This window comes from Colletotrichum godetiae (assembly GCF_030913485.1).
Source record: "Colletotrichum godetiae strain CBS 193.32 chromosome Unknown BDP55scaffold_68, whole genome shotgun sequence".
In the NCBI taxonomy this organism is placed as follows: Eukaryota; Fungi; Ascomycota; class Sordariomycetes; order Glomerellales; family Glomerellaceae; genus Colletotrichum; species Colletotrichum godetiae.
Genome location: NW_026851316.1, coordinates 16,760 through 38,960, shown reverse-complemented (window position 1 = coordinate 38,960; position 22,201 = coordinate 16,760). Strand labels below are relative to the sequence as shown.

The 22,201-nt window shown below is 52.3% G+C and overlaps 8 protein-coding genes across 8 annotated transcripts; 4 read left to right on the top strand and 4 right to left on the bottom strand.

Moving 5' to 3' along the window:
- The first annotated feature begins 1,097 nt into the window (after positions 1-1,097).
- BDP55DRAFT_681391 (uncharacterized protein) lies at positions 1,098-1,882 on the top strand. The gene has a single exon (XM_060576184.1). It carries the CDS (start codon positions 1,473-1,475, stop codon positions 1,785-1,787), a length of 315 nt encoding a protein of 104 aa, XP_060423573.1. The 5' UTR covers positions 1,098-1,472; the 3' UTR covers positions 1,788-1,882.
- A 556-nt stretch (positions 1,883-2,438) lies between these two features.
- BDP55DRAFT_593402 (uncharacterized protein) lies at positions 2,439-4,338 on the bottom strand. The gene is made up of 3 exons (XM_060570950.1): positions 3,412-4,338; positions 2,851-3,319; positions 2,439-2,762 (listed from the first exon to the last, which is right to left on the bottom strand). The coding sequence occupies exons 1-3, from the start codon at positions 4,239-4,241 to the stop codon at positions 2,490-2,492; spliced, it is 1,572 nt and encodes a 523-aa protein (XP_060423572.1). The 5' UTR covers positions 4,242-4,338; the 3' UTR covers positions 2,439-2,489.
- Positions 4,339-4,541: 203 nt separating this feature from the next.
- Positions 4,542-6,736, top strand: BDP55DRAFT_681389 (uncharacterized protein). Its single transcript, XM_060576183.1, has one exon. It carries the CDS (start codon positions 4,726-4,728, stop codon positions 6,583-6,585), a length of 1,860 nt encoding a protein of 619 aa, XP_060423571.1. The 5' UTR covers positions 4,542-4,725; the 3' UTR covers positions 6,586-6,736.
- A 507-nt stretch (positions 6,737-7,243) lies between these two features.
- Positions 7,244-7,855, bottom strand: BDP55DRAFT_637464 (uncharacterized protein; the record flags this gene model as incomplete). The annotated part of the gene is made up of 1 exon (XM_060572988.1): positions 7,244-7,855. One exon carries the CDS (start codon positions 7,853-7,855, stop codon positions 7,244-7,246), a length of 612 nt encoding a protein of 203 aa, XP_060423570.1.
- A 1,704-nt stretch (positions 7,856-9,559) lies between these two features.
- BDP55DRAFT_681387 (aldo/keto reductase) lies at positions 9,560-11,334 on the top strand. Its single transcript, XM_060576182.1, has 6 exons — positions 9,560-10,032; positions 10,090-10,168; positions 10,223-10,363; positions 10,413-10,526; positions 10,594-10,788; positions 10,862-11,334. The coding sequence occupies exons 1-6, from the start codon at positions 9,784-9,786 to the stop codon at positions 11,155-11,157; spliced, it is 1,074 nt and encodes a 357-aa protein (XP_060423569.1). The 5' UTR covers positions 9,560-9,783; the 3' UTR covers positions 11,158-11,334.
- Positions 11,335-12,508: 1,174 nt separating this feature from the next.
- Positions 12,509-14,379, top strand: BDP55DRAFT_372336 (Golgi phosphoprotein 3-domain-containing protein). Its single transcript, XM_060567108.1, has 4 exons — positions 12,509-13,122; positions 13,201-13,447; positions 13,544-13,995; positions 14,053-14,379. The coding sequence occupies exons 1-4, from the start codon at positions 12,856-12,858 to the stop codon at positions 14,140-14,142; spliced, it is 1,056 nt and encodes a 351-aa protein (XP_060423568.1). The 5' UTR covers positions 12,509-12,855; the 3' UTR covers positions 14,143-14,379.
- Positions 14,380-15,241: 862 nt separating this feature from the next.
- Positions 15,242-17,683, bottom strand: BDP55DRAFT_593390 (surfeit locus protein 6-domain-containing protein; the record flags this gene model as incomplete). Its single annotated transcript, XM_060570949.1, has 4 exons — positions 17,305-17,683; positions 17,097-17,180; positions 16,352-16,912; positions 15,242-16,237 (listed from the first exon to the last, which is right to left on the bottom strand). Coding segments are annotated over exons 1-4 (1,662 nt in total), but the record flags the coding sequence as incomplete, so codon positions are not given.
- A 686-nt stretch (positions 17,684-18,369) lies between these two features.
- On the bottom strand, positions 18,370-20,298 carry BDP55DRAFT_733767 (uncharacterized protein; the record flags this gene model as incomplete). The annotated part of the gene is made up of 2 exons (XM_060580137.1): positions 18,370-18,670; positions 18,725-20,298. The coding sequence occupies 2 exons, from the start codon at positions 20,296-20,298 to the stop codon at positions 18,370-18,372; spliced, it is 1,875 nt and encodes a 624-aa protein (XP_060423566.1).
- Positions 20,299-22,201: the final 1,903 nt, after the last annotated feature.

The following is a 22,201-nucleotide window of genomic DNA, read 5'->3' as shown; positions in this document are numbered from 1 at the left end:
CACCTATATATACCCGTTCCACATATACCAACATGGCGGCTTACTGGCGATCTTGTCAGCGAGTGCCTAGTGGAACGAGGTTTTCCATTACCGCCCTTTCAGAAGCATGTCGCAGAGGCGTTTGAGTCGGCTTTCGCATTCGTTCGAAGCAGTCTCTTTGCATCACTAACCCTCAGACATTGCTTGGTATCATACAACTCTTCAATATACGTTTTTGATCCACACTCCTCTTTCATTTTCAACAAACATCCCTCGGCGTTGAGGTTGGATCGTCGTTTCATCGTACGGAAAGGGAAGATATAATGCTGCACAAAGAAAAAAAACTCCGAATTACATAGCTCGGCGCGGCTATTAACTAAGAAGACTGGGATACCCAAAAAGCCAACAAATTGGCGGTCATTCATGGGGGAGGTCATTTATCAGATGAGACCGGAGATGAACGGTCTGGTCTCTTGTCATTTTTCAACAGGGGAAGGGTGGGTTTGAAGTTTTCTTGTCCGTTGGCGGTACTGCAGCGCGGGAGATACTCCGCCTCGGACTGGAGAAGAAGGGTCGGGTAGTTTTTATTTGGTTAACGATGTTGCTTTTTTACTCATCTCATATACTGCAGAGGACAGGACCGCCACCCTTCATTATGGAAAGGTGGAAGAAGTTCGGGAGGTTTATCTCTTTTGCTTTCTTGTTGTTTCGGAATGAGGGCGAGGGAACAAGAAGACTCTGGAACTTGGACAGATTACGGGATGGGAACTGGCCATCCGCAAAGTCTATCTCTCATGACAGCACTTTGGTTGATCACCTCCATGATTCCTCCCTCATCTTACGTTGTCGGTGGCTTCCATGGCATGCGTATGCGTATCAAGTTATTTCTTGTAAGATTGTTAAAAGGGAATGCCAGGGGTTGATACGTGCATGCTGTCTAGGGTTCTACTTTGTTCTTTCTCTCTTTGAGTTTGTTGATGCGATTGCGATGCGATTGCGATGCGATGCCCGCTTGGAGTTGATAGATGGCGTGTTTTTGTTCAACAGTCGTAGTAGTTTAGTTGTTTTTTTCTCTTGTAGTAGGGCCGCTGCTGTTGGGCTGAGAATCGAATCGAGATCGAAATGAAAACATGATCAATGAGTTGAGGGTTTTATCTGGTGTGATGTAGTGTAAGTATTGATGTCTTCGTCTGGGTATTGCCTTAGTGCTGAGCCAACTCGGGGTTGAACGAGGTCTACGTTCATGCCATATCATAGTCAAGAGCATCGGAATCCAGATTTGGGAACCTTACAAGCATGGGGTCAGGAGAGATGTTGTGTTGCTGTCAGGGGGTGGTTACGCCAGTCTCCGGCAGGTCCAGAGGACTATAGTCATGACGGTATCGTTTCTCACCAGCAAATAAATGCCCCCTTTGACTCCATCGCCCACTGCTCTACGCAGAAAGGGAAAAAAATAAACCAAGAATCGCGCGGTCACGGGAGGCAAGACTCTTATGGCATGTGTAGGAGGATTAGCTAGACTTTGGCTCGTCTTCGGTCTTCGTCAGGTGCTAGCCCCGGACTATCACGGTAACAGACGGCGACACGCCGCATTTGCGGTACTTGCCCATGAGCACGAGATTCTCCTGTGTCGTACGCTTATCGAAGGGCATCTGTCAACTCCACAGAGCCCAGCGAGGCAGGTAAGGGGTGTGTCTCGAGACGTTAAAGGCCTTCAAGACCTCTTTAGAGACGTGTCCGCCCAGGACTCAGGTTGTCTTCCCCCGACGTCGACTTCTCAATCAGAATCCTCGATGTGTCCCCCATAGTATGGATTCTTCTTCATCTCATTCCTGAGTTCGGTTGGGCTGAGCGGCTTCGTATCGTGCGTGGAATAGTTTTCAGGGGCGGCGTAGCATGGGTCTTTGGCAGCGGGACTTAGTTGCTCGAGAACGCTGTAGCTTTATGGCAAAGTTTGATGTTTGGCCTTCAACGATACCATGATTAGCACGTTCGAAACATATAACAGCAATGTTGAAGGCTGTGAATCGATACTTGGGGTCGAGGACTTTGTTGTCTGTCCCGGAAATGGAATCAGTGGTAACCCTGTAGCTGGGAATACTTGCTATTGCAACCAATTCCCTCATTATAACGGTGCCCAGCCAAGCTCCGGGGTATGGCAATCCCACCGGATCGCAACATGGCTTGATGGCAATGCAGTTTTGCCACATCACTCCATGACACCACCGAAAGGGACTCTCGTGCCACAGCCGGTGCCATCCTGTGACTGAAAAGAATCATTCCTCGCTAGATTTTCTCGCAATAACTAATGCCTGGCGTGTCACTTGACACATCAAATTTGCGAATAGGTAGATGAATCGAGCGGGGCCCATGAACAACGGGGGAGTTCATGCTGTCTTGGAACTGGCCAGTCACTGAAACATCCCGAAGAGACGGTCAAATAATTCAAATACTTCTGTATGCAATAGATGGAGTCAACCAGTGAGGTAATTTACTGGTTTTGGTGTCTTCTACGAATCATCAACGCATTCTTCTTCCTCACACAGCGTCAACGCCTTGACATCAGGAACCGCTAGCTGTGATTCGGCCATGACCAGCATCAGCTTCTTATGAAACAAAGACTCTGGCCCACCAATAAGCAAAAGAGCTTTCTGAAGAGAATGCAGTACGTCCCTGGCTCCCAGAAGCATGCTATTGCATCCGGGTTGCAAAGAACTAGAGAGCCACGTGTTGCAAGCCAGGATGTCAATGAGAGCGTCGGCAATACGGAAGACTTTTAGCTCCTATCAAGCAAGAAAAAAGGGGTAAACCAGTCAGCGGTCTCGACGGGAGCCAGAACCTCGGTAGATCTACGTGCGTGGATTAACTTACTAGGCCATATCCGTGGGTCCGAATGGCCTGCTGAGAAACAGACCCGAGCAAGCGCATGGTCTCGTGTGCAACCTTGGCGGGCTTCAGCATAGAGAGCATGGCATCGTCCATGCGGCTAGACATCTGGTAGTGGCTCAAGGCGAACTGCCACCAGAGAATGTGGATCCAGTTCCCCGTCATCAGTACGTTGACTCGCTGCGTCTCTGGGATTTTGGGGGCCAGGGTCGAGAAGTCTTGCTTGGCCATGGCCGAGAGGGCGCTGTAGAGGTTATCGGCTGTGCTGGAGTCGGGAAGGACTCCCCCTCTGTCTGCCGCTACGATGATATTGTCGTCGAGAAGGGTGAAGAGTTGGGCGAGGAGTTGGAAGGAAGCGTCTACTTCGCCGACTCCTCGGATGTGAAATTCGGAAAGCGGGAAGGTCTGAATTGGCTTGAGGCATGGTGGGAAACAATTCTGAACGCAGAATGTTCTGTTACTTCTCTGTTAGCTATTCGATCCTCTCCAAAGGGAGGCTGATCGAGTGAAACAGTCGTAGGCAGGGTAAGTAGGTGGTAGACTCACCTCTCTGTTACGAACACCAGCCAGAAGATTCGTAAGAGTAATTCTCTTTGTTCCTCTTCAAGACTGACCAGGGTTTCTGGACGGTGCAGACTTTGCAGATGTACTTGAGCGATTGCCTCGTGTAAGTACATCGTGGCCAATCTGATGCGTTCTGTATTGGCAAAGTAAACGTGCAGAAAGAAGGCAGTCAATAGGGACTCTGTTGTATCTTCCTTGTAGTACGTGCTTTGATGATGCTGGTTGCTCAGATTATGCGAGAGTTGCGCATGATGTGCAAAGCTCTCTGCAATATTTCTGTCATCTGAAACCAAACTGTGCTGCTTGGAAAGCCGTAATTGAGATAGTCGTAACTGCACAATTACCGTAGCACATATGGCTCCAGCTAGTGCCCATGCATTATCATCAACCGGCGAACCACTGATTCGGGACTTTAGTGATTCCACGTTGACGACGGGCCAAACGCATGTTAGATGGTCTCGGAACTTGTCCAAGTATTCGATGTAAACCTCCAAAGGTCTTTGCTGGGTATCACTCTCGTTCTCCACACCGGGAGTTGACGGTGATCTGGGGCTCTGCGTTGGACCACGGGCCGGAAGAGGGAGGCCTGATCGATTCTGTCGAATCTGTTCTTGGTAATTGACCACTTTGTGAGTGGTACTCGATCGAGGTCCTTTCGGTCCTCTCTTCCGTGGAATTCGAATGAATGTGCATTCCACTGATCTCTTTCGGCACTCGTTGCAGGGTGGACTGCTTCCTTGTAAGTGGCATCTTACTCGCCGAAGCGAGCATCCGTCGCAGGGATAGTTTGTACGCTTCTTGCCCTTCTCCATACTCCGGTTCGAACGTGACGATTACATGAGATGTCGGAAAAGTGAATTATGAGAATAGCCAGCTCTGGTTTCAAGTCTGAAGGACTGCAGTTGCCTTTCCTAAATACTATTTCAGGCGAGTAAATCAAGCGACTCTTGTGGGGTACGGGGACCCGGACACGGGTTTCCTTATTCTGCCCACCGGCTGTGGGGGGCCCCTCCTTGTCAAGGTCACCGGGTTTGATGGGTCTTCAAAATTCCCACGAGAATTTAACCGGGCACAAGAGTCTAGGCTTTGTCGCTTGAACTTTTCGCTTGAAATATCCCCGGACCAACCCGCATTATCCACATTGAACCAACACTACGGCCCTACACGGGTAGGTTCTTCGAATCCCGAGTCAACAAACACCTGATTGCCACAGAAAAAGTTGCAAGTCGGTGGAAGCCAGCCAAGACTGCGTCCGATCAAGCGGGTTAATCATGGGATGATGATGGCGCTAACAATATGTTTCTGGGGAAGGGCACGTTGATGGCTTTTTCTCACGGGAGTCAACGTACACGAGCAGGAGGCATCAAGATAAATAGTTCTTCATGGTCCCGAACTCGGAAACATGTTCCCCAGGTTTCCCCAGACTCCACTGCAGCTCTCTCCATTTTTTCCTATCATCTTATCAGCTGTCGAAAGTCTGTGCTATCAATGGCGCCTACCTCGGTCAACGTCGAGTCTGCAGCTGCACTCTCAGATCCGAGTGCTGCAGAGAAGCACGACAAACATGAGCCGGTACTTCTCAATCATGTAGCTCACGATGCTCAAGAGGCGACGGAGGGCCAGAAGAACATGTCAGTCATGGAGTCTTTCCGGGCATATCCAAAGTCTGTGGCGTTCTCAATGGTTCTCTCACTCTGCATTGTTATGGAGGCTTACGATACTTCCCTGATTGGCAACTTTTACGGCTTGCCGCAATTTCGTCAACGATTTGGAGTGCGTTTGGAGAACGGCGACTATCAACTTACATCGACATGGCAGTCGGGTTTGCAAAACGCTACTCAAGTTGGCCAAATGATTGGGCTCTTCATCGGTGGCATCGTCGCGGAACGCTATGGATACAAGAAGACTTTCCTCGGTGCCCTAGTACTTAACATCGCCTTCGTCTTTCTCTTCTTCTTTGCGCAGAACATTGGCTACCTTCTGGCAGGAGGCCTGCTTTGTGGCCTCCCTTGGGGTGCTTTCCAAGCTTTGACGACAACCTACGCCGCGGATGTCACGCCTATGGCCCTTCGACCGATCATGACAACTTATACAAATATGTGCTGGGTCATTGGACAATTCATCGGAACCGGCATCCTTCGAGGACTTCTTTCTCGCCCCGACGACTGGGCTTGGCGCATTCCCTACGCCATCCAATGGGTATTCCCCTTGCCTATTATGGTTGGCGTTATTCTGGCCCCCGAAAGCCCGACTTGGCTGGTTCGCAAAGGCCGTCTGACCGATGCCCGTAATGCTCTGCGTCGTCTGGCGAGTTCCTCCACAAAGGATGCCGAGCTCGACGTCAGCATCGCTATGATTGCCCACACGAACGAGATGGAGAGACTGAACTCGGAGGGCACATCCTACATCGACTGCTTTCGTGGCACCAACCTTCGCCGTACGATGATTGCCTGCTTTGTCTGGGTGGGACAAGTTGCTTGTGGTATCTGGTTCGGTGGCAATGTCATCTACTTCCTTCAACAAGCTGGCTTCGACTCGGACAACTCTTTCAACTTTGGTCTGGGAACTACAGCCATCGCCATCGTCGGCACCTTCCTCTCTTGGTTCCTCCTTCCTCACGTTGGACGCCGTACCCTATACGTCGTCGGTCTTTGCGTCATGTTCACCGTCCTGGTGATTGTCGGCGGCATGGGCATTCCAGCCCCTCGTCCGGATCTAGGCTGGGCATCCGGGGCCTTATTGATGGTCTTCGTCATCACCTACGACATGACCGTCGGGCCGACTTGCTACTGCTTAGTCGCAGAGATCCCTTCCACCCGACTCCGAATCAAGACGGTTGCTATTGCTCGCAATGCGTACCTTCTGGCTAGCATCGGTGCCAACTTCTTAAACCCACCGATTATCAACCCCAGCGCCTGGAACTTGAGAGGAAAGGGAGGATTTATCTGGGCAGGCATCTGCTTCTGCGAACTCGTATGGGCGTACTTTTGTCTTCCCGAACCAAAGGGACGCTCCCCAGCTGAGCTTGAACTGCTGTTCGAGAACCGTGTGAGTGCCCGCAAGTTTGCCCAGACCAAGGTGGAAGTGTTTGCGGATAACATGGAGAGGGATGAAAAGCATGATGGGCCGATGACGGTCAGAATTGAGGGCAATTAAGTAGGACTTATAGTTGGAGAAAGCAACCCTACTCGCTGAGTCTCCCGCCGATGAGCCCTTGAGGACATTGATCTCCTATGTTCAGGAATGAAATGAGACACCTTATTAGTCACTTGCTGGCTTTGTTAGTGATTGGCGTGATGAAAGATACGGCAGCGCTGTCTTCAAAGCTATTCAGGCAGAGCAAGTATCTAGCAGAGAGGTGTGATCAGTATAACATGCATTCTTATCCGTATTCGTAATCTATCAGTCGTTCACTGACGTCAGTTTTTAAGGATACAAGCAATGATTACGGCAATGAAGTTCAATTGAAGTGCAGTGAGAAGCAGTGTTGTCGAATAAACAAGCTAATGTGATAGAACCAAACGCCATGACCCATGATTCCATGAAACAACTAAAGGCCTCAGATCAAGTTATCAAACCCAAACTCCCACCCAATATCTCCGTAGGGTATCGCATCCGAAAACTCCTTCGACGATAGACAACTGCTTGTAAGCGAAGAGGCACGGGCTCTATAACTTAGAAGAGTGTCGCTGACAGACACCCACGACTAATTACGCAGTGTGGTGATCTGCAATGTTTACTTCTTGCCTTGAGTTCGGCGCCCGATACGCGCGACCTGTCCATCCGGCAGCCGCTGCTTCAGTTGTTGCTGCTGCTACAGGCTGGGGCTTTTCAAGCCGCTGGTGCTCTTAGGAGTCACCAGCCTCTTTCTCTTTGAACCACGGGCTTCGCCCTCGTGTTCTTCACTCCCTTCGCGTCTTCTTTTGGTAGAAAGGAGAGACTTGGGCTTGTCCTTCTTGGGTGTGGGTGTATTCTTGGTCGAATGCTTGACTGGCTTCCCCGGAGAGTGAGGAGAAGCGGGTGTGTTGGTTGTGGAGTTGTCCTTTTTCGGTGCTTTTTTAGATTGTGTGGGCATCAAAAATAACATCTCTGGCATGTATCTCTTGATGTCTTCAAACCATATAGAGAACATTCTCTTGAGAGACTTCTGCTGTCCTTCCTTGCTGTAGTTTTGGAAGCAGTTTGCCTCGCGATAGTACTCTTCGATGAGGTCAATGCGCTCCTCAAGGGGAATTTGATGAATGACGGATGTTTTAGGTCGAATAAACTGATTAACAAAGCCCTCGAATATACGCGAGTGAGCCGCACTGGGGAAGTAATCTTCACTTCCGGTCTTTTGGGTCCTATTGGCAAGCTTTCCCGCGAGGCAGATAATAGCCATACATTGTGGGCCAAGGACACTGTATGAGAACTCAGGGGAAGACATCTTGAGTGGTAAATAAAGATGTGTTTGTCTGTTGAGAAGAGGTGGAGTCTTGTATACGAGAGGTGCTTGTATGAGGCGAAGAGAAGTATGGTATGTTCAAGAAGAGAATTTGAAGAACGCAGATAAGTGTATGCAATGAAGAAGAGTGTTGTGGATGTCGAGCGAAGAGAATGAGAATCTTTGGGGGGAACTGCGGTTTATATTAGTTTATGGATGAGGACCGCAACGGTCTAACTACTCAAATTTGGTTCGTATACTGCAAAGACTCGATATTTCTATCGGAACAAGCAAGTTCCAGTACAGTGCCTCCTCGGTAGAGTCTACGATGTTAAGAAGATCATTGGCTAACCGGGGACTCTACAAGGCCCCGGTGTTCATTGAGTTAGAAATTCCAGTGGTTCTGTGCAAAGCAGGTGCCGGAAATACGTCTTGAAGATTCTAAACCGGGGTATTATCTTGAGAACGTATCTCCGGAATCATTCTGACTGCTCTAAGCCACGGTAGAGCGGCGGAGATGTGTTGGGGTCGATACCACGGTCCACGGGGCTCAGTCGACCTGGAACTCAAGGTTCACGCCACCAAGCATGATCCCGCACCTTAACCAAGTGTTTGGTCAGACACCTGGCAGCGTTCTAGAAGCCCTACATTTTCTCGTGGAGAGCAACATTCTGACATAGGTAGACTGTATGAGCAGCCAACGATAATGCTAAGTGTGCCTGCCATATTCGTCATGCGCATCAAGTAAGACAAGAAAGTTTCTGAACTAGAGTACACTGAAGCAAAGACAAGGGAGCATAGAGAATCCATAGTGAACATTGTCTGCTGTCATACAAATTGCTTGTCTCGCCATGGCCTATCACTATCTACAGAAAAAGTTCTGGTCAGTGACTTGGCTGAGGGGGAGTGGAGGACCTGTAGCCTTCGAGCTCAGCACAGCACATCAGTTGGTCGGGCTTAAACGCATTCTCAGTGTGACTCATTTGAACAATCCGACGGTTAGCTTTCCGAGAACCAAGATACCGGGAATCTGGCCGAGCGGCTGTCGACATATCTGGGCACATTGGACGATCATGGCCATGGTCACCGAGACATTATTATATACAGAGACAGTGGATTGTTCAAGACCCGAACGCATTATAGATAGTCTTGCTAGGAAGTCAAGAACATCAAGTTGCCATGCGAGCGAATGAAAGCAAATATCATGTGGATGAATCAACGTATAGCCTGCCTTTATATTCACCCATGGCTACATCAACTTCCCCATATTCACTAGAAGATCGGATTGAGAGGCACATAAGACGTAAACTGCTTCCGAAGAAATAATGCTCTGTCAATCTATGCCTTGTAGAGTTGAGTTGGCGGCCCAGTACTACCACTGGCTTTACGATGTCAAGCTGCGTTTAGCGGCAGACCGGCTCCGAAACCTGCGGCTCCGGGGGACTTCTGTTTCGTAAGCTGTAAGACCGCGATGATAACTCAAGAATTTGGTGGTAAGAACGTAGCGTAAAGAGGTTTGGTGATATAGAATAAGATAGGTAGACTCAAGAGGCTTAAGACTTTGCTGGTTGTCATCCGAGCTGTGGGGGCTAGCGGACTTAGACGCGGCCTTTAGCAGGTGCTGACACCCCTGCACACGGAGCCGAACGTCATAAGTCCAGTACGATGACTCGCTAGTTTCGAAACGAAGCCGTAAGCAGAACAAGTCAAAGAATTTGTAAATCTGGCGTTCGGATTTACTTCTTATAGCCAGTAAATCTGCGGTCTGCTTACCGCTCTCAAGAAAATGTCTGGGCCGAAAGCTGTAAGCCAGGGATACGTTGCAATGCTGAGGCCCACGAAAGACCTTGAATCCGCCTCACAAACGATGATGGCGACCCTGAAAAAGAAGTTATATAAAGTCACATAGTCTGTCCCTCAGTCCTTTGCAAATGAGGTATCACTCGCAGCTGCACAAAGTCATCCTATTCTTACTCGTCGTCCCCACACATACACCTTCGTCACTCCAATCGCATACCAACATGGTCAAGACTATTCCTTTTGGCGCTATTCGCGTCCCTGTACCGGGATTCGGTGCAATGGGCATCACATCGGCCATGGGAACTAGGCTCTCGGCCGAGCAGGCGGAGCCGGTGCTCCTGAAAGCAATCGAGTTGGGCTGTACCTTTTGGGACACTGCTGTAAGTCTAATCTGCACATGACAAGATCCCTGTCGCAGCTTGCTTATTCGCTATCAGGTTGCCTACGACGCAGGCCTCAATGAGAAGATTCTCGGGGACTTTATCCGCAAGCACAACGTCCGTGACAAGGTCTTTGGTGAGTTGACTTGAGGCATTACATTTGGGCCTGGTACTGACCTTCCATACCAAGTCGCTTCCAAGTGTGGCTTTGATGTCTTCAAGGACCGCAGTGTCACCAACTCGAGATCTCACATCCGGGCTTATATCGACGGTACCATCGAGAGGCTAGGCTTCGCCCCAGACCTGTACTACTTGCATAGAATCGACCCGAGTATGATGCCCCCTCTGGCTCCTATTTACTCATCTAACGAAGATTGCAGAGACACCTCTGTCGGAGTCCATAGCTGCTCTTGATGAGATCCGGAAAGAGGGAAAGACCAAGTACATCGGACTGTCAGAGTGTTCTGCCAAGACACTGCGCGAGGCCAACTCGAGTATGTCCCGCCCGCTGCAACAACTGAACGTCATCTGTGCTGCAGGTAAATGCTGACACTCAAGTAGTCGCAAAAGTTGATGCAGTTCAAGCGGAGTATTCTGCCTTCGAAACTCTCCACGAGGAGAGCGGTCTCATCCAAACGGCCAAGGAGTTGGATGTTGCCTTTGTAGCATTCAGTCCATTGGGCCATGGCTGGTTGGTCGACAACTTCGACTACCAAAGCCCCGAAGATTTCGCGCCCGATGACTTCCGTCGAACTGGTATGTAGTCACAGCCGCTCATATGCCTTCCTTTTCTTCTCTCTAACAGACATATCTCTGACCTGCATCAAAGTCCCCAAGTTCCAAGGAGAGAGCTTCTACAAGAATAAAGCTATTGTGGATGAGATGAAGAAAATCGCTGCCGAAAAGGGCTGTTCTCTCGCCCAGCTTGCCCTGGCCTGGGTAGCTGCTCAAGGTCTCATCACTATTCCGGGCACCACCAAGCCGAAGAGGCTGGAGGAGAACTGGGCCTCCCGGGATGTAGAGTTGACTGAGGGTGAAATTCTTGCCATTAGAAAAGTAGTGGAAGCCAACAAGCCAGAGGGAAAGAGATTCTCAGCGATGCATGAGGCCGCAGTCGGTCACTAGCATGCGCCCAGGGCCGCCGGGGTTCGTGGCTTGGCTATTTGGCGACCAGATGTCAGTCTCAAGAGCGGAAACATGAATTAAAGAACCGGATATAAAGATGAATTCCTCGTTGTCACCTTGTGGAAGGGCTCCCACACACCCGCTCCGCCTTCGGAAGAATAACCCGGAGGAGTTCCGGCATCTTCACGTAAGAGCTCCGGCGGCGATCGGTGGTCGGCGGGGAAGTTGGATCCACATTAAGCGGGTCAATCGGACCAGCTTCCTTACGCCATGCCCTGCAAGAACCGCGCTAATCACTGAAAACCACTGAAGCCGAATAGTACCCGTACGCAGCATTCTGCCATGTGTCGATTGCATAGGATCTGGTAAGCAATTTTGTAGACGTTTTTAAGCTGCTAGATCTGCGATGAATGGAGTTAAATGTGTATGCTTCTTCTACCTTTACTCCTTCAACTTTCTGGGGGCACAGCGATGCACACTCGTCAGTTGTCTCGGTAGGCTACAAGGCGTGCCGAGGCCACGCTGGCCGTTGAGTGTGAAGGAATGTTGGAGGGCATCAAAAAAGTGCTTCGCGCAGCTCGCCGTTTCCCCCTAGTGAGACAGGGTGTCAATGCCAGGGGTGGAAACCTATTTCATTCAGCACACGCGTCCAGCCACGTGTTATCGGGAGTCGCTGATAAGATATGATATTGAGGCGGAAAAATGGATATCGCGATGTGAAACAGACAGGTTGACAACAAGACAAGAAATTGTGGATTTGATTGATCAAATAGACTTTAATGGCCTGAGTCAAGACCGGCGAAGACGGGTAGTAATGTCGGCACCGGCGGAGCTCAATGCTGCGATTTTAGCGGCGGAAATCACACATCATGATGCCTCAATGATGGCCTGTTCAAGAACAGAGAGCACGACAGCATCTCCGCGTACATGTGAAGGGTCAGATGGAGATATCTCAGTATGTAAGGTACGGAGCAACATCGTATTGTTTACAAAAGATGCCTAGTCAGGGTCCACGAGCGGGGGGGGGGAAGAAGGTCCCTCCCTTCCATCCATCCATTGTGTCGTGCTTCAAGGTGGAGCCCAAGCCTCATGGCGCCACAGGAGCTCAACAGACAGACATGGCCCGTGCACCACAGCTGGGGCGGTGCAATTTCCAGGCTGCGAGAAATTCCATTTACTGGCAGAAGGGGCCAAAACTTAGCCAACCAAGCAGGCCTTCGGGGAGATACAAGCAAAGGGCACACGACTGAAGCGTCAGATTTCCCCTTCGTCATATTGCTTCATTCAACAGCTTGCTCCATCGGCAGGATTGGATTGATTCTCGCCATCTCTAGCCACCATCACAAAGGGTCTCCCCAAAAGTCCTGACACATAACCCAAAAGGCCCTTTTAGCCCGCGCAGCAGCTGTTCAGCTCCCTGGCCCGATCGCCGAGATAGGGAGAGAAAGAAAGCGCCTCGACATCACGACCGAGCGCCCGCAGCCTTACGACCTGCAAGTAACCTTCCAACACCTTGCTGGCACGTCCTTCATCGCCTTGCTATCCGGTGACGACCCGCGCGACCTGCGACGAGTGCTAAGCGTCTCATCTGCGACCATCGCTTGACCTGGCCCGAATCTCAGCATAATCCCTGAACCAGCCCTACCTCCCTTTCCCTTTTGACGATATACCCACGACACCATCTCGACATCAGACACAATGTCAGCAGCGGCAGGAGGTCTTACCCGACGCCGTGGAGGCGGAGGCGCCGCGGCCGGCGATGGTGAGGCCAGCAATGGCGCCAGCCGGACCAACTCAACGCCCAACATCAAGGATAGCGCCCCCGAGACGAGCTACGAGAGCGGCGAGAACGGCCACAAGATCGCCTTCGATCCCCGTGATATCAGCGAGAGCGCTGAGCGCAGCAAACAACCCAAGCTGACGTTGATGGAGGAGGTTCTGCTCCTCGGCCTCAAGGACAAGCAGGTATGCCGACGACGAGCGCCACGCACCGATTTCCACAATTGAAGCCAGGTCGCTAATTGAGTTTTTTACACGGTGCAGGGCTACCTGTCATTCTGGAACGACAACATCTCATACGCTCTGAGAGGATGCATCGTCATCGAACTCGCATTCCGCGGTCGCATCAGCATGCAGAAGGATGCCTCGAGAAGACGCTTCCCCCTCGCAGACCGCGTCATCGAAGTTATCGACGACACCCTGACGGGCGAGGTACTGCTCGACGAGGCGTTGAAGATGATGAAGCAGAGCGAGAAGATGAGCGTTAGCTCTTGGATTGACCTGATGAGCGGTAAAGCTGCCCCCTTTTCCCCTCCTGAAATGGAGCACTGCGCCGTCCACTTCGCCCTTGGAAAGCACTCAGGCTGACGGATGTGTCCGCCTACAGGAGAGACCTGGAATCTGATGAAGATTGGGTACCAATTAAAACAGGTTCGCGAGCGCCTAGCCAAGGGTTTAGTCGACAAGGGCATCCTCCGCACCGAGAAGCGCAACTTCTTGCTGTTCGACATGGCGACCCACCCCGTCGCCGACGGAGGTGCCAAGGAGGAGATCCGCCGCCGCGTCCGCAACGTTCTGACCCAGCGTACTGTCGTCCTTCCCGCTTCCCAATTCCTGCCCGAGAACCTCGAATTCCGCTACGTCCGCACTCTTGCCATGGTGTGCGCTGCCTACGCCGCCAACGTGCTCGAGAACGCCCTCAGCACCCTCGGCCACGAGGCCCGCGAGCGCGCCTTTGCCCAGACAGACGAGCTCCTCGCCGACTACAGCCAATGGCCCTTTGGAAAGAAGGCCACCGGCAACGGTATTGGTGCCAACCTGCCTCAAGTCATTGCAGATGTATGTTGAACGCCATTTCCCACGTTGACTGGTAGACTGGACCTAACAACCTTGTAGGAGATCAGCAAGGGCAAGGATAAGGAGTTGCAACTCGAAGTTGTGGCCGCCTGCCTTAGTGTCTTCACCCGTCTCGATTCCCTCTTGTAAACCTAATCGACCTCGACATCCTCGAAACCGATCGTTCCGCTATCCCAGCCTTGCATAGCGCATAGTTGCGGAGCACTGAGCGAATTTCGGGAATACGACCCCCTTTTCTCAATCCCATTCTCAACCTAGACACATCGATACGCCCAGCATTGAGCTCTCCCAACCTTCACACCATATTCGAACCCTCACGAGAAATGATAAAACAAAGCAACAGGGGAAAGCGACTTTCTCGTGCTCCCCATTAAACCAAAAAATGTGCAGCATGTAAGGTGGTGGTGGGAAAGCAGGATATTGGGTTCACAACTTGGGGGCAAAATATCATGAAAGGGCGCTATATCCTTCCTTTGCCTCAAATGGGAGAACAAAAAGGTTTCCAGCAAGGAAAAATGAAGGATGATGGGACGGCGAAAAATACACATGCGTGTAGTTGGTTGGGTTTCAACTACTTTTTTTCTACCGTAAGCGATCGTTTTAATGCAGAACACACTCTCAGTCCACGTCCCGAGAACCGAGAGCGCGGAGGGACAAGACTGTGAGAGATATCAGTTTGTGGGCTTGTGTGCTTCCCTCTCCTTGCCTTGTCATGTTGTCCTGGTCGAAGTGTTCCAAGATGTGGATATATCCGGCGTTGGTGAGAACTTGAATCTAAAGTCTTTCTTCTCTTCCAAGTCATGTCAATATCTCCATACCGTAACGGATCTTGACAAGAAGCTGCCATCTGTACTGATGTTTGTCATTTCTGTGCAAGTTTACAGAGCAATTGGAGATGGTCGTGACATGGCTAGAACGATTGAAATATGTATTCATGGGTTCCCTCCTACGCCGTCCGTCCCCCTTTTTTTGTGCATAAGAAAACAAAACAATGTACACTAAGTCTTTTTTGTCCCAAGAACGCCGTTTTCCATCCATAGTGATGATGCAAAAAACCGCTGGTCGGTTTCCTCAAACACACCTCTCCACCACTGCTCCGGGGGGGGGGATATCGATTAATCTCCTGTCATCGCCAACCTCCTCTCGCACTTCTCTGTTCCTCACGGTGACCTCTTCGTGCCTCTCGCGATGAAGAGATTACACCACTAGGTAAGGAGGATCATTTCTTCTTCTTACCACCGCCAAAGCTCCCCTCAAACCCAGGACGCGCCTTGGTCTTCTTCGCGCCCCCACCACCAACCTTCTTGCCGCTCTTCCGCCCAAGCTTATGCGCCAACTTATCATCCTTGCGCTTCTTGAGGTTATCCTCGCGCTTCTTCTGCTTCTCACGAATCGACTTGGCCACGCCGTCGCTGCGCTCCTTCCACGCCTTTTCACTCTTCTTCTTGGCCTGGTCCTTGCGCTTGACGGCCTTCTTGAGAGCCTGCTCATCGTCGCGCACGCGCTCGCCCTCGGCGCGTTTTCGGGCAATGAGCCACTGTTCCTTTTCGGCAATGTCGGCTTGTTTTTCCGAGTCGAGGGCCGCGAGGCGCTTCTTTTGGTTCTGCATCTTGATGAGTGCCGTTTTGGGATCCGAGGGCCCGCGCTTCTTGTGCGTGTTGAGCGCGTGGGAGAGGTCGTGCGAGAGTTTTGTGCCGTCGTCAAAGGCGACGCGGCCGAATGCAAAGTTTGCGGGTTCGTCGTCGCCGTCTTCGCCGCCGAGGCCGACGCGCGGGGACATGATGCTGGGGGAGTTGGAGGCGAGCGTCTCCTCGCGGCGGGCGTCTTCCTCGAGCCTGGCCTTTGTGCGGAGTTCCTTCTTGTGCTCTTTGCGCTGGGCCTGCTTGAAGCGGCGCGCCTCGATGAGTTCCTGGCGGGTGCGGATGGGTTTTCCGTCCGGACCGTCGGCTTTGCGGGCGGCGCGGAGGGCTTCTATGCGGGCTGCGAGGCGGGCGCGGAGGGCGGAGGTGTCGGCGGGGAGTTTGATGTGCTTTGGCTTCTCGGAGGGCGGGACGGTGGAGCTTGTTGAAGTTGTCGTGCTGGCGCTGGCGGCGGTGGTGGTGGAGGGACCGTCGACGGCGACGGTGTCAAAGGTGGGCGAGGCCGGTGTCGAGGCGTCACTGGACTCCTCTGTGGCCTTTTGTTGGGCGAGGCCGGAGAGGTCGAGGGGGTTGAGGTCGACGGACTTTGACTTTGACTTTGTCACGGGTTCGGCCTCGTCTTCGGACTCGTCGACGGTCTCGTACTCTTCATCCTCGTCCTTGTCCGCGTCCGCGTCCCTGTCGTGGTCGTTGCTGACGGGCTTGGCGTCCTTGGACTCGGCCTTCTTCTGTTGCTTCTTGCTGGACTCCTTCTTGGTGGCGGCCGGGAACTTTGCAGCCTTGGTGTCGGCGGACTTGCTAGACTCCTTAACCTCGGGCGCATCAACATCAGCAGCGTCAGCAGCAGCGTCGCCACCAGCCTCGAGCTTAGCAGCCTTCTTCTCAGCCTTCTTGGCCTTCTTGGTCGCGCGCTTCTCCAGCTTGGCCTCCTTCTTCGCCATCCTCATGAGCTGGTTCTGTGACATCTCGGCAGGGTTGGCGTCATCAATCGTGTCGATCGGGAGGTCGGCCGTCTTCTGCTTCTTGTAGTCCTTGTTCCGGAGCCCCTGGCCTGGCAGCTCCCTCTGCACACCCGGGACGGGCTCGTCGTCCTCCTTGTCTTCTTCTTCTTGCATCGCCTCCAGCTTGCGCTTGTTGCGCGCCGCCCGCTCGTCCATGACCTCCTTTGCGTTGCGGTTCAGCTCGCTGTCGGGGTCCAGCTTGGCCGTCTTTGCGGCCTTGGCCTCGGCTTTCGTCTGCTTCGTTCGCTTCCATTGTTCCTGTTGCAAGAAGAAAAAAAAAAGCGTAAGCAAAATGCGCTCTCCATGAAAGCTACCCTGGTGCTATACAGGCGAGGCACGAGCGATGGGAGGACGTGGCTAGGTTTCCTATCGGTCGCTTTGCGACTTTTGCCTTTGCAGGGCCACTGAGGGATGTGAGGTGCGGACTTGGGGGCAAACGTACAGAGTTGTCTTCTCCATAGTACATCTTTGCCGGAATGAGGGACAAAAGACCATCAAAGGCCTTTGAGTGCTCGCGCAGGCGATCCTACGAAGCATGTTAACGTTGTGCCTTTTGTGGCGATCTCACAGGATCATCGTCGCCGCCAACAGCCTCTTCTCTCTTTTTTTTTCTCTTTGGCCGGTGGCGGGGCATGGGCAATACAACGAACCTGCAGAGTAGATTCCGCCATATTCCCTTGTTTCGTTTCTTTATATCTTTGCTTATAGGAAAAAAAGGATCAAAAAGCCTTCTCTGTGTCGACCGTAAAGTTTGGTTGGAGTGCTGCAAAGCCAAACGAATATCAACGGCTAGGCGGGTGCAAGCAGACTCGGTGAACAGAGAGAGAGCTTTGATACTGCGGCGGTTGCGGGCGGATTGGCTGCGAATTTTCGGGCGGTTCGAAATTTTTTGGGGTGTGGAGAAATCGCTTATGCGAAATCTTGGCGCTTTTCTGCCGTTGGATCCTCACCTGTTTTCCGGGGCGGTGAGCCACACTTCCACCCCGCAATGACATAGCGCCCCGATACATGCATCTTATCAAGTTCTCCAGCTTCAAAGGGTCCAAACTAGGTGCAGACCCATCACCAACAGTTGGCCGGGATTCGCTCATCTTGAAACATACGCTTATCTGACCATCAACGCTCTACGAAATCTACGAAATGTAGTGCACCTCATTCAGATACCCAAACCAAGTGGTACCGACCAATGGCATTAATCACTGCTTTGATTGGTAGCAAGTCTTTCTAAGCATACATCTCTCCTCCGTAATACCATCACACAATTCGCAAATCTATCCCACGGCTTGGAAACTCCACCACCACGAGTGGACAAGTGGAACCGCCTAGCTGTAGACCCATTCCGTCCAATAATCAGTCCTACAAATCCGAACGCCGCATTCCTGGGATCTCATGCCATCCCATGCCGTCCGAGAAACAGTTCCGCCCAGCCTAACCATGTCACCCTCAGCAAAGTCAATGACCAAGAAAAGGGCATCGACATCACAACGCCTGTTCCGAACGTTTTGTCCAGATACAACCACCCCTTGCTAGTCTTTCTCAAGTCGCAGTCGCAACAGTAGCCTCCTTGGGAACTGTTCTCTATAGATGGACTCCTTTCCGTTGTATGTTCGTTTGTTGTAAGCAATGCCTTCAAACGGCATCATCCCTCTCAACGAGGATATATGCCCTATTCGTGAAGTAACTCTCCTGTCGTAATAGAGAGCTTCCCTGGCGATTTACGCGCCTGCCATTCCAGCTGCAAAGGAAGGCGTCTGAGGCTGGAGTGAGTAGCCGTTTGTGGACTTGGCGCTCAATTCAGCCTGTCGCTGGCGATCGGCCTTCTCGCGTTCGAGCTGCTCTTTTTCCGACTTTGTGATACGCGGTTTGCGAGTAAGCGAACCGCCTCGGGATCCGCGACCACCTCGGGAGCCTGGTCCTCCGCCGCGACCAGTGCCGCCTTCACCACGAGTCGTACCGCCACGACCGCCAATACGACCGCCACGACTTCCGCGACCGCGCTTAGGCAATCCATCAGGTCTGGAACATGTTAGTAAGCCATGCTGTGTAGAAACGGGCGTCAATGTAACAAACCTTGTATCCGCAGGCTTCTCAACCTCTGGCACCAGGGGTCCAGAGTATACGAAGAAGCCGTCTCTGCTGGCGGCTGCCTGCTGCTCCCACAACATCTCGGAATCGTCGACGAAGTCATCATCCTTGTCGTACTCATCTTCTTTGAAGTTGCGCTTCTTCTTCTTAGGCTTCTCGGGAAGATCGGCTCCACTCGTCATACCACCCATTTCCACATTGCTTGCCTCCTTGTCTGAGTCCTCGGACATTTCGTCGCCAGATTCCTGGCCTGACGCCGTTTTCTCCAAGGCAGCCGAGGCAGCAGCGATGCGGGCCTTGCGATCTCGCTTTTCGGCCAGGCGAGGGTGCAGAGCATCCCAGCCATACTTCTCCTCAGCCATACGCATCACATTGACGTAGATATTCGTGTCGCCGGGCTTGATAGGGATGTCCAGGACAATATCCGGGGCTTTGTACTCCTTGCCAGTTTCGGCTCTGCCAAAGTCTAGAATTGAACGATCTCCAAGCAGATCACGAGAGTCGTCCAGAGCATTGAGCTTGGGTGAAGAGACTCCTGACTTCTGTGGCTTTTGCTTCGGTGAATGCTTTTTGCTGGCGACAGAACCAGCAGTTGACGCAGCGTCCTTCAGCTTCGAGTCTGCCTTGAGAGCTGGGACTGGCGGGGGAGCGAGAGCCTTCTTCGGCTCAGGTGCAGGCGGCTTCGAGATCGCTTGAGGAATTGATCTGACTGGGTATGACGGAGATGCTGGTACAGAGGTATTCTCAGTCCGAGACTGAGCAGTAGAGGCAATGCGGAAGTTTTGTGCAGAAGGCGACGTGACGCTCTGCGTGGGCGGATCTACCAAGCTTGCGATAGAGGGAGACGCACTAGGTCGGTTGACAGTCTGTGTTGCGGGTCTTGGCGATGAAGCACTACCAAAGATGCCTCTGACAGGATCGTAGCTGCCACGGATAGGATCGTAACCCTGTCCGCTAGTACGCGTCGGGAGAGCGGTATTCTGTGGTTTCGGCTCAGGCTCTGGCTCAGCATTCAAAATGCTTTGCATTGAACGCGGCATCTCCTCTCGCTTGGGCGCCTTTTGCGCTGTGTGTTCTGGCTGAGCAGAGCCAGGTCGGGAGGTGGAAGTGATGTCGACCAGGTCGGTAATCTTCGTCTGTCGAGAAGGAGGAGGTGTGGAAGAAGATGCGGCTGCAGCGGCAAGGGACTTTGAATCTGAGCCTGCATCGGCATCCGCAGCAGGTGCCGACTTTCTCTTCCTTTGAATGGGCGGCGCATTGGGATCGCGAGGTTTTCTAGGTCGGCGCACCTTGGGCGGCTCGTCGGGGTTCTTAGGCTTGACGGTAGAGCCGGGTTTGCGACCAGGCTTCTTGCGAGGCAAGCCAGCAGCAGTAAGGCGGACTTCTGGTTGAGGCGGCTCGTTTCCTGCGACGACACCGAAGCGAGGCTGGGAGGGATCTACTATGATCTCGTCCATATCCATATCGTTGTTGTTTGGCCGACCGATTAACGGTGAGCCTGGGTCTGGTATAGAACCGGAAGGTGGTGATGAAAGTGCAGGTGAGGAGCTGTCGCGCATAGCTGGCTCTCCTCCACCACCAAAGTAACACCACGCCGAAATGTGGTCTTCGAAGGTTAATTCGATGGACACCTGCACCGGAGAGAGGGTACTAAAGGGTGAAAAAAGACCAGATAATCTCTCGATACCGTGAGATTACTGTGAACCACAGCAGGTATAGTGCATCGAAAATAATTCGATTGTGGTTGTGCGGTGAATTGCTTTGAGAGTTTCGTCCTGAATGACCTCACTTTTTCCCTTTTGACAAGGAGGTGGATTCGCGTTTTGGTACGTTTAGGTTACGTAGCTTCGGATTGGCTGACAGTGAGTTTGGGGCAGACGCGGAATTATGTAAGGTGTCTGGACTAGGTTGGCTAAGGCAGGAGACTGCTGCACCGATTGAGCAGTGGTCACCTGCGGTGTGGCCGTGCGGAGTTGGCCAAGGTGGGAACTCGTGAATAACCTCAATGATCGGAAGGCGTGTTTTTTGACGACAATTGACACCTTGGATCGACGAAAAAGAGTTATTCGGTGGAGAAAAGAGGAATTCAGCGACCGTCAAAGAATTCAGCGTAATGAGCCGAACAAAAAGGTGTTCTTTTGAAGATGTCGACGATGGGGGTTAATGTCGAGATTGATGAATTTGGCGATTCTGCAGTCGAATTTGCAGTGTCGTGGTAGTTGTGGAAAGGAAAAAGGAGGAGGAGAATGGGAGCTCGGGAGAGGAGATGGGGATGGCTACGTTTTTGGGGGGAACAACAATAATTTTTTGGGCCGACATTTGGCTGCTGCGCAAGACGAGAAAAACGGGGCACCGAGCAGACGTGGATGGCCTCAGCAGGAGTGAATGGGAAGGAAATTTTATTATTAAAGCCGAATTAGAGATTCGGACTAGGCTGGGGGGCACATCGACGGGATCAGATGGCCTCAGGACCACGAGGAACGTGGACGGGGTGGGCAAGCACGGCAAGGTAAAGAAGAACGCGGACGGGGCGGGTGAATGGATTATGGGGGGGAATGGGAAATGGATGGGAATGGACAGGATGGGATGGGGTGGGCGGTCAGTCACGGTCAAGCCAAGGTTAAAAGAGGGAAAAGGCATAAGAAGAGAACAACTGGGAATGATGGGAATGGGAGCGGGAGAAGGGGAATGGGAATGGCAACAACATGGAAAGAGTGGACGAGTGAGAGAGCCAAAGGGGGGGCGTGAGCCATGAGCTCGAGCTGCACCAACTCAGCAAGTAATGGGAGTGGGGAGGTAGGAAAGGGAAGGGGGGAAAACACCAAGATGACAAGAAGCGATGGCACCTCGAGAACGGGCCGCCCAGGGAGAATAGGTAGAGAGAGAGCCGGGCCAGAGATGCAGAGAAATGTGTAAACCTCCAACGTGGGCCAGGCGCAGAAAGAAAAGATGGACGGACGGGATGACGGGATGTGTATGGCAAGGAACCTAACCTCAGGTAATATGAGAGACAGGCTGACTGACAATGGACGGGACGGGGTGGGAATGGGAGCACGCCCACCCCCATGATTTGCCCATCACCAAGCACCGGGCATGATTATGAGAGAGGGAGCAACAACACACGTCGGCGGCTTTTTGGGGCTTTCTCCGCTTGACGATGGTGTCTCCTCCTCGGGATGCTCAACCACCATGTCTCGCCAACACCCGGCAAGGGGAATAAACACTGTGGCGGACCAGGGTACAAAAGGAAGGTACGCCGCCCGGAACCAGACCACGCAGGGCAAAAAGCAGGGCGAGCGGCCAACCCGATGCGAGGAAAGTCGTCGTCGCCTTCAGCTCAGGTAACTTTGGGGAAAGGGCGAACCTGGAAGTCATCCGCTATCAACAACCAGCAAGAACCGACCTGGTCGATGAGACGGGATGGGATGGGAAGGGAAGTCTTGCCGCGGCAGGCACTCTCCA

Bases quoted from the DNA above. Each gene is read 5' to 3' on its own strand.
- BDP55DRAFT_681391 (XM_060576184.1), top strand. From the start codon at position 1,473: ATGGCATGTGTAGGAGGATTAGCTAGACTTTGGCTCGTCTTCGGTCTT.
- BDP55DRAFT_593402 (XM_060570950.1), bottom strand. From the start codon at position 4,241: ATGGAGAAGGGCAAGAAGCGTACAAACTATCCCTGCGACGGATGCTCG. The intron at 3,320-3,411 runs GTGAGTCTACCA...GAGAAGTAACAG, and splicing joins CTGGTGTTCGTAACAGAGAG to AACATTCTGCGTTCAGAATT. The intron at 2,763-2,850 runs GTAAGTTAATCC...CTTGCTTGATAG, and splicing joins GGACCCACGGATATGGCCTA to GAGCTAAAAGTCTTCCGTAT.
- BDP55DRAFT_681389 (XM_060576183.1), top strand. From the start codon at position 4,726: ATGTTTCTGGGGAAGGGCACGTTGATGGCTTTTTCTCACGGGAGTCAA.
- BDP55DRAFT_681387 (XM_060576182.1), top strand. From the start codon at position 9,784: ATGAGGTATCACTCGCAGCTGCACAAAGTCATCCTATTCTTACTCGTC. The intron at 10,527-10,593 runs GTATGTCCCGCC...ACACTCAAGTAG, and splicing joins ACTGCGCGAGGCCAACTCGA to TCGCAAAAGTTGATGCAGTT. The intron at 10,789-10,861 runs GTATGTAGTCAC...CCTGCATCAAAG, and splicing joins CGATGACTTCCGTCGAACTG to TCCCCAAGTTCCAAGGAGAG.
- BDP55DRAFT_372336 (XM_060567108.1), top strand. From the start codon at position 12,856: ATGTCAGCAGCGGCAGGAGGTCTTACCCGACGCCGTGGAGGCGGAGGC. The intron at 13,448-13,543 runs GTAAAGCTGCCC...GTCCGCCTACAG, and splicing joins TTGGATTGACCTGATGAGCG to GAGAGACCTGGAATCTGATG. The intron at 13,996-14,052 runs GTATGTTGAACG...ACAACCTTGTAG, and splicing joins TGCCTCAAGTCATTGCAGAT to GAGATCAGCAAGGGCAAGGA.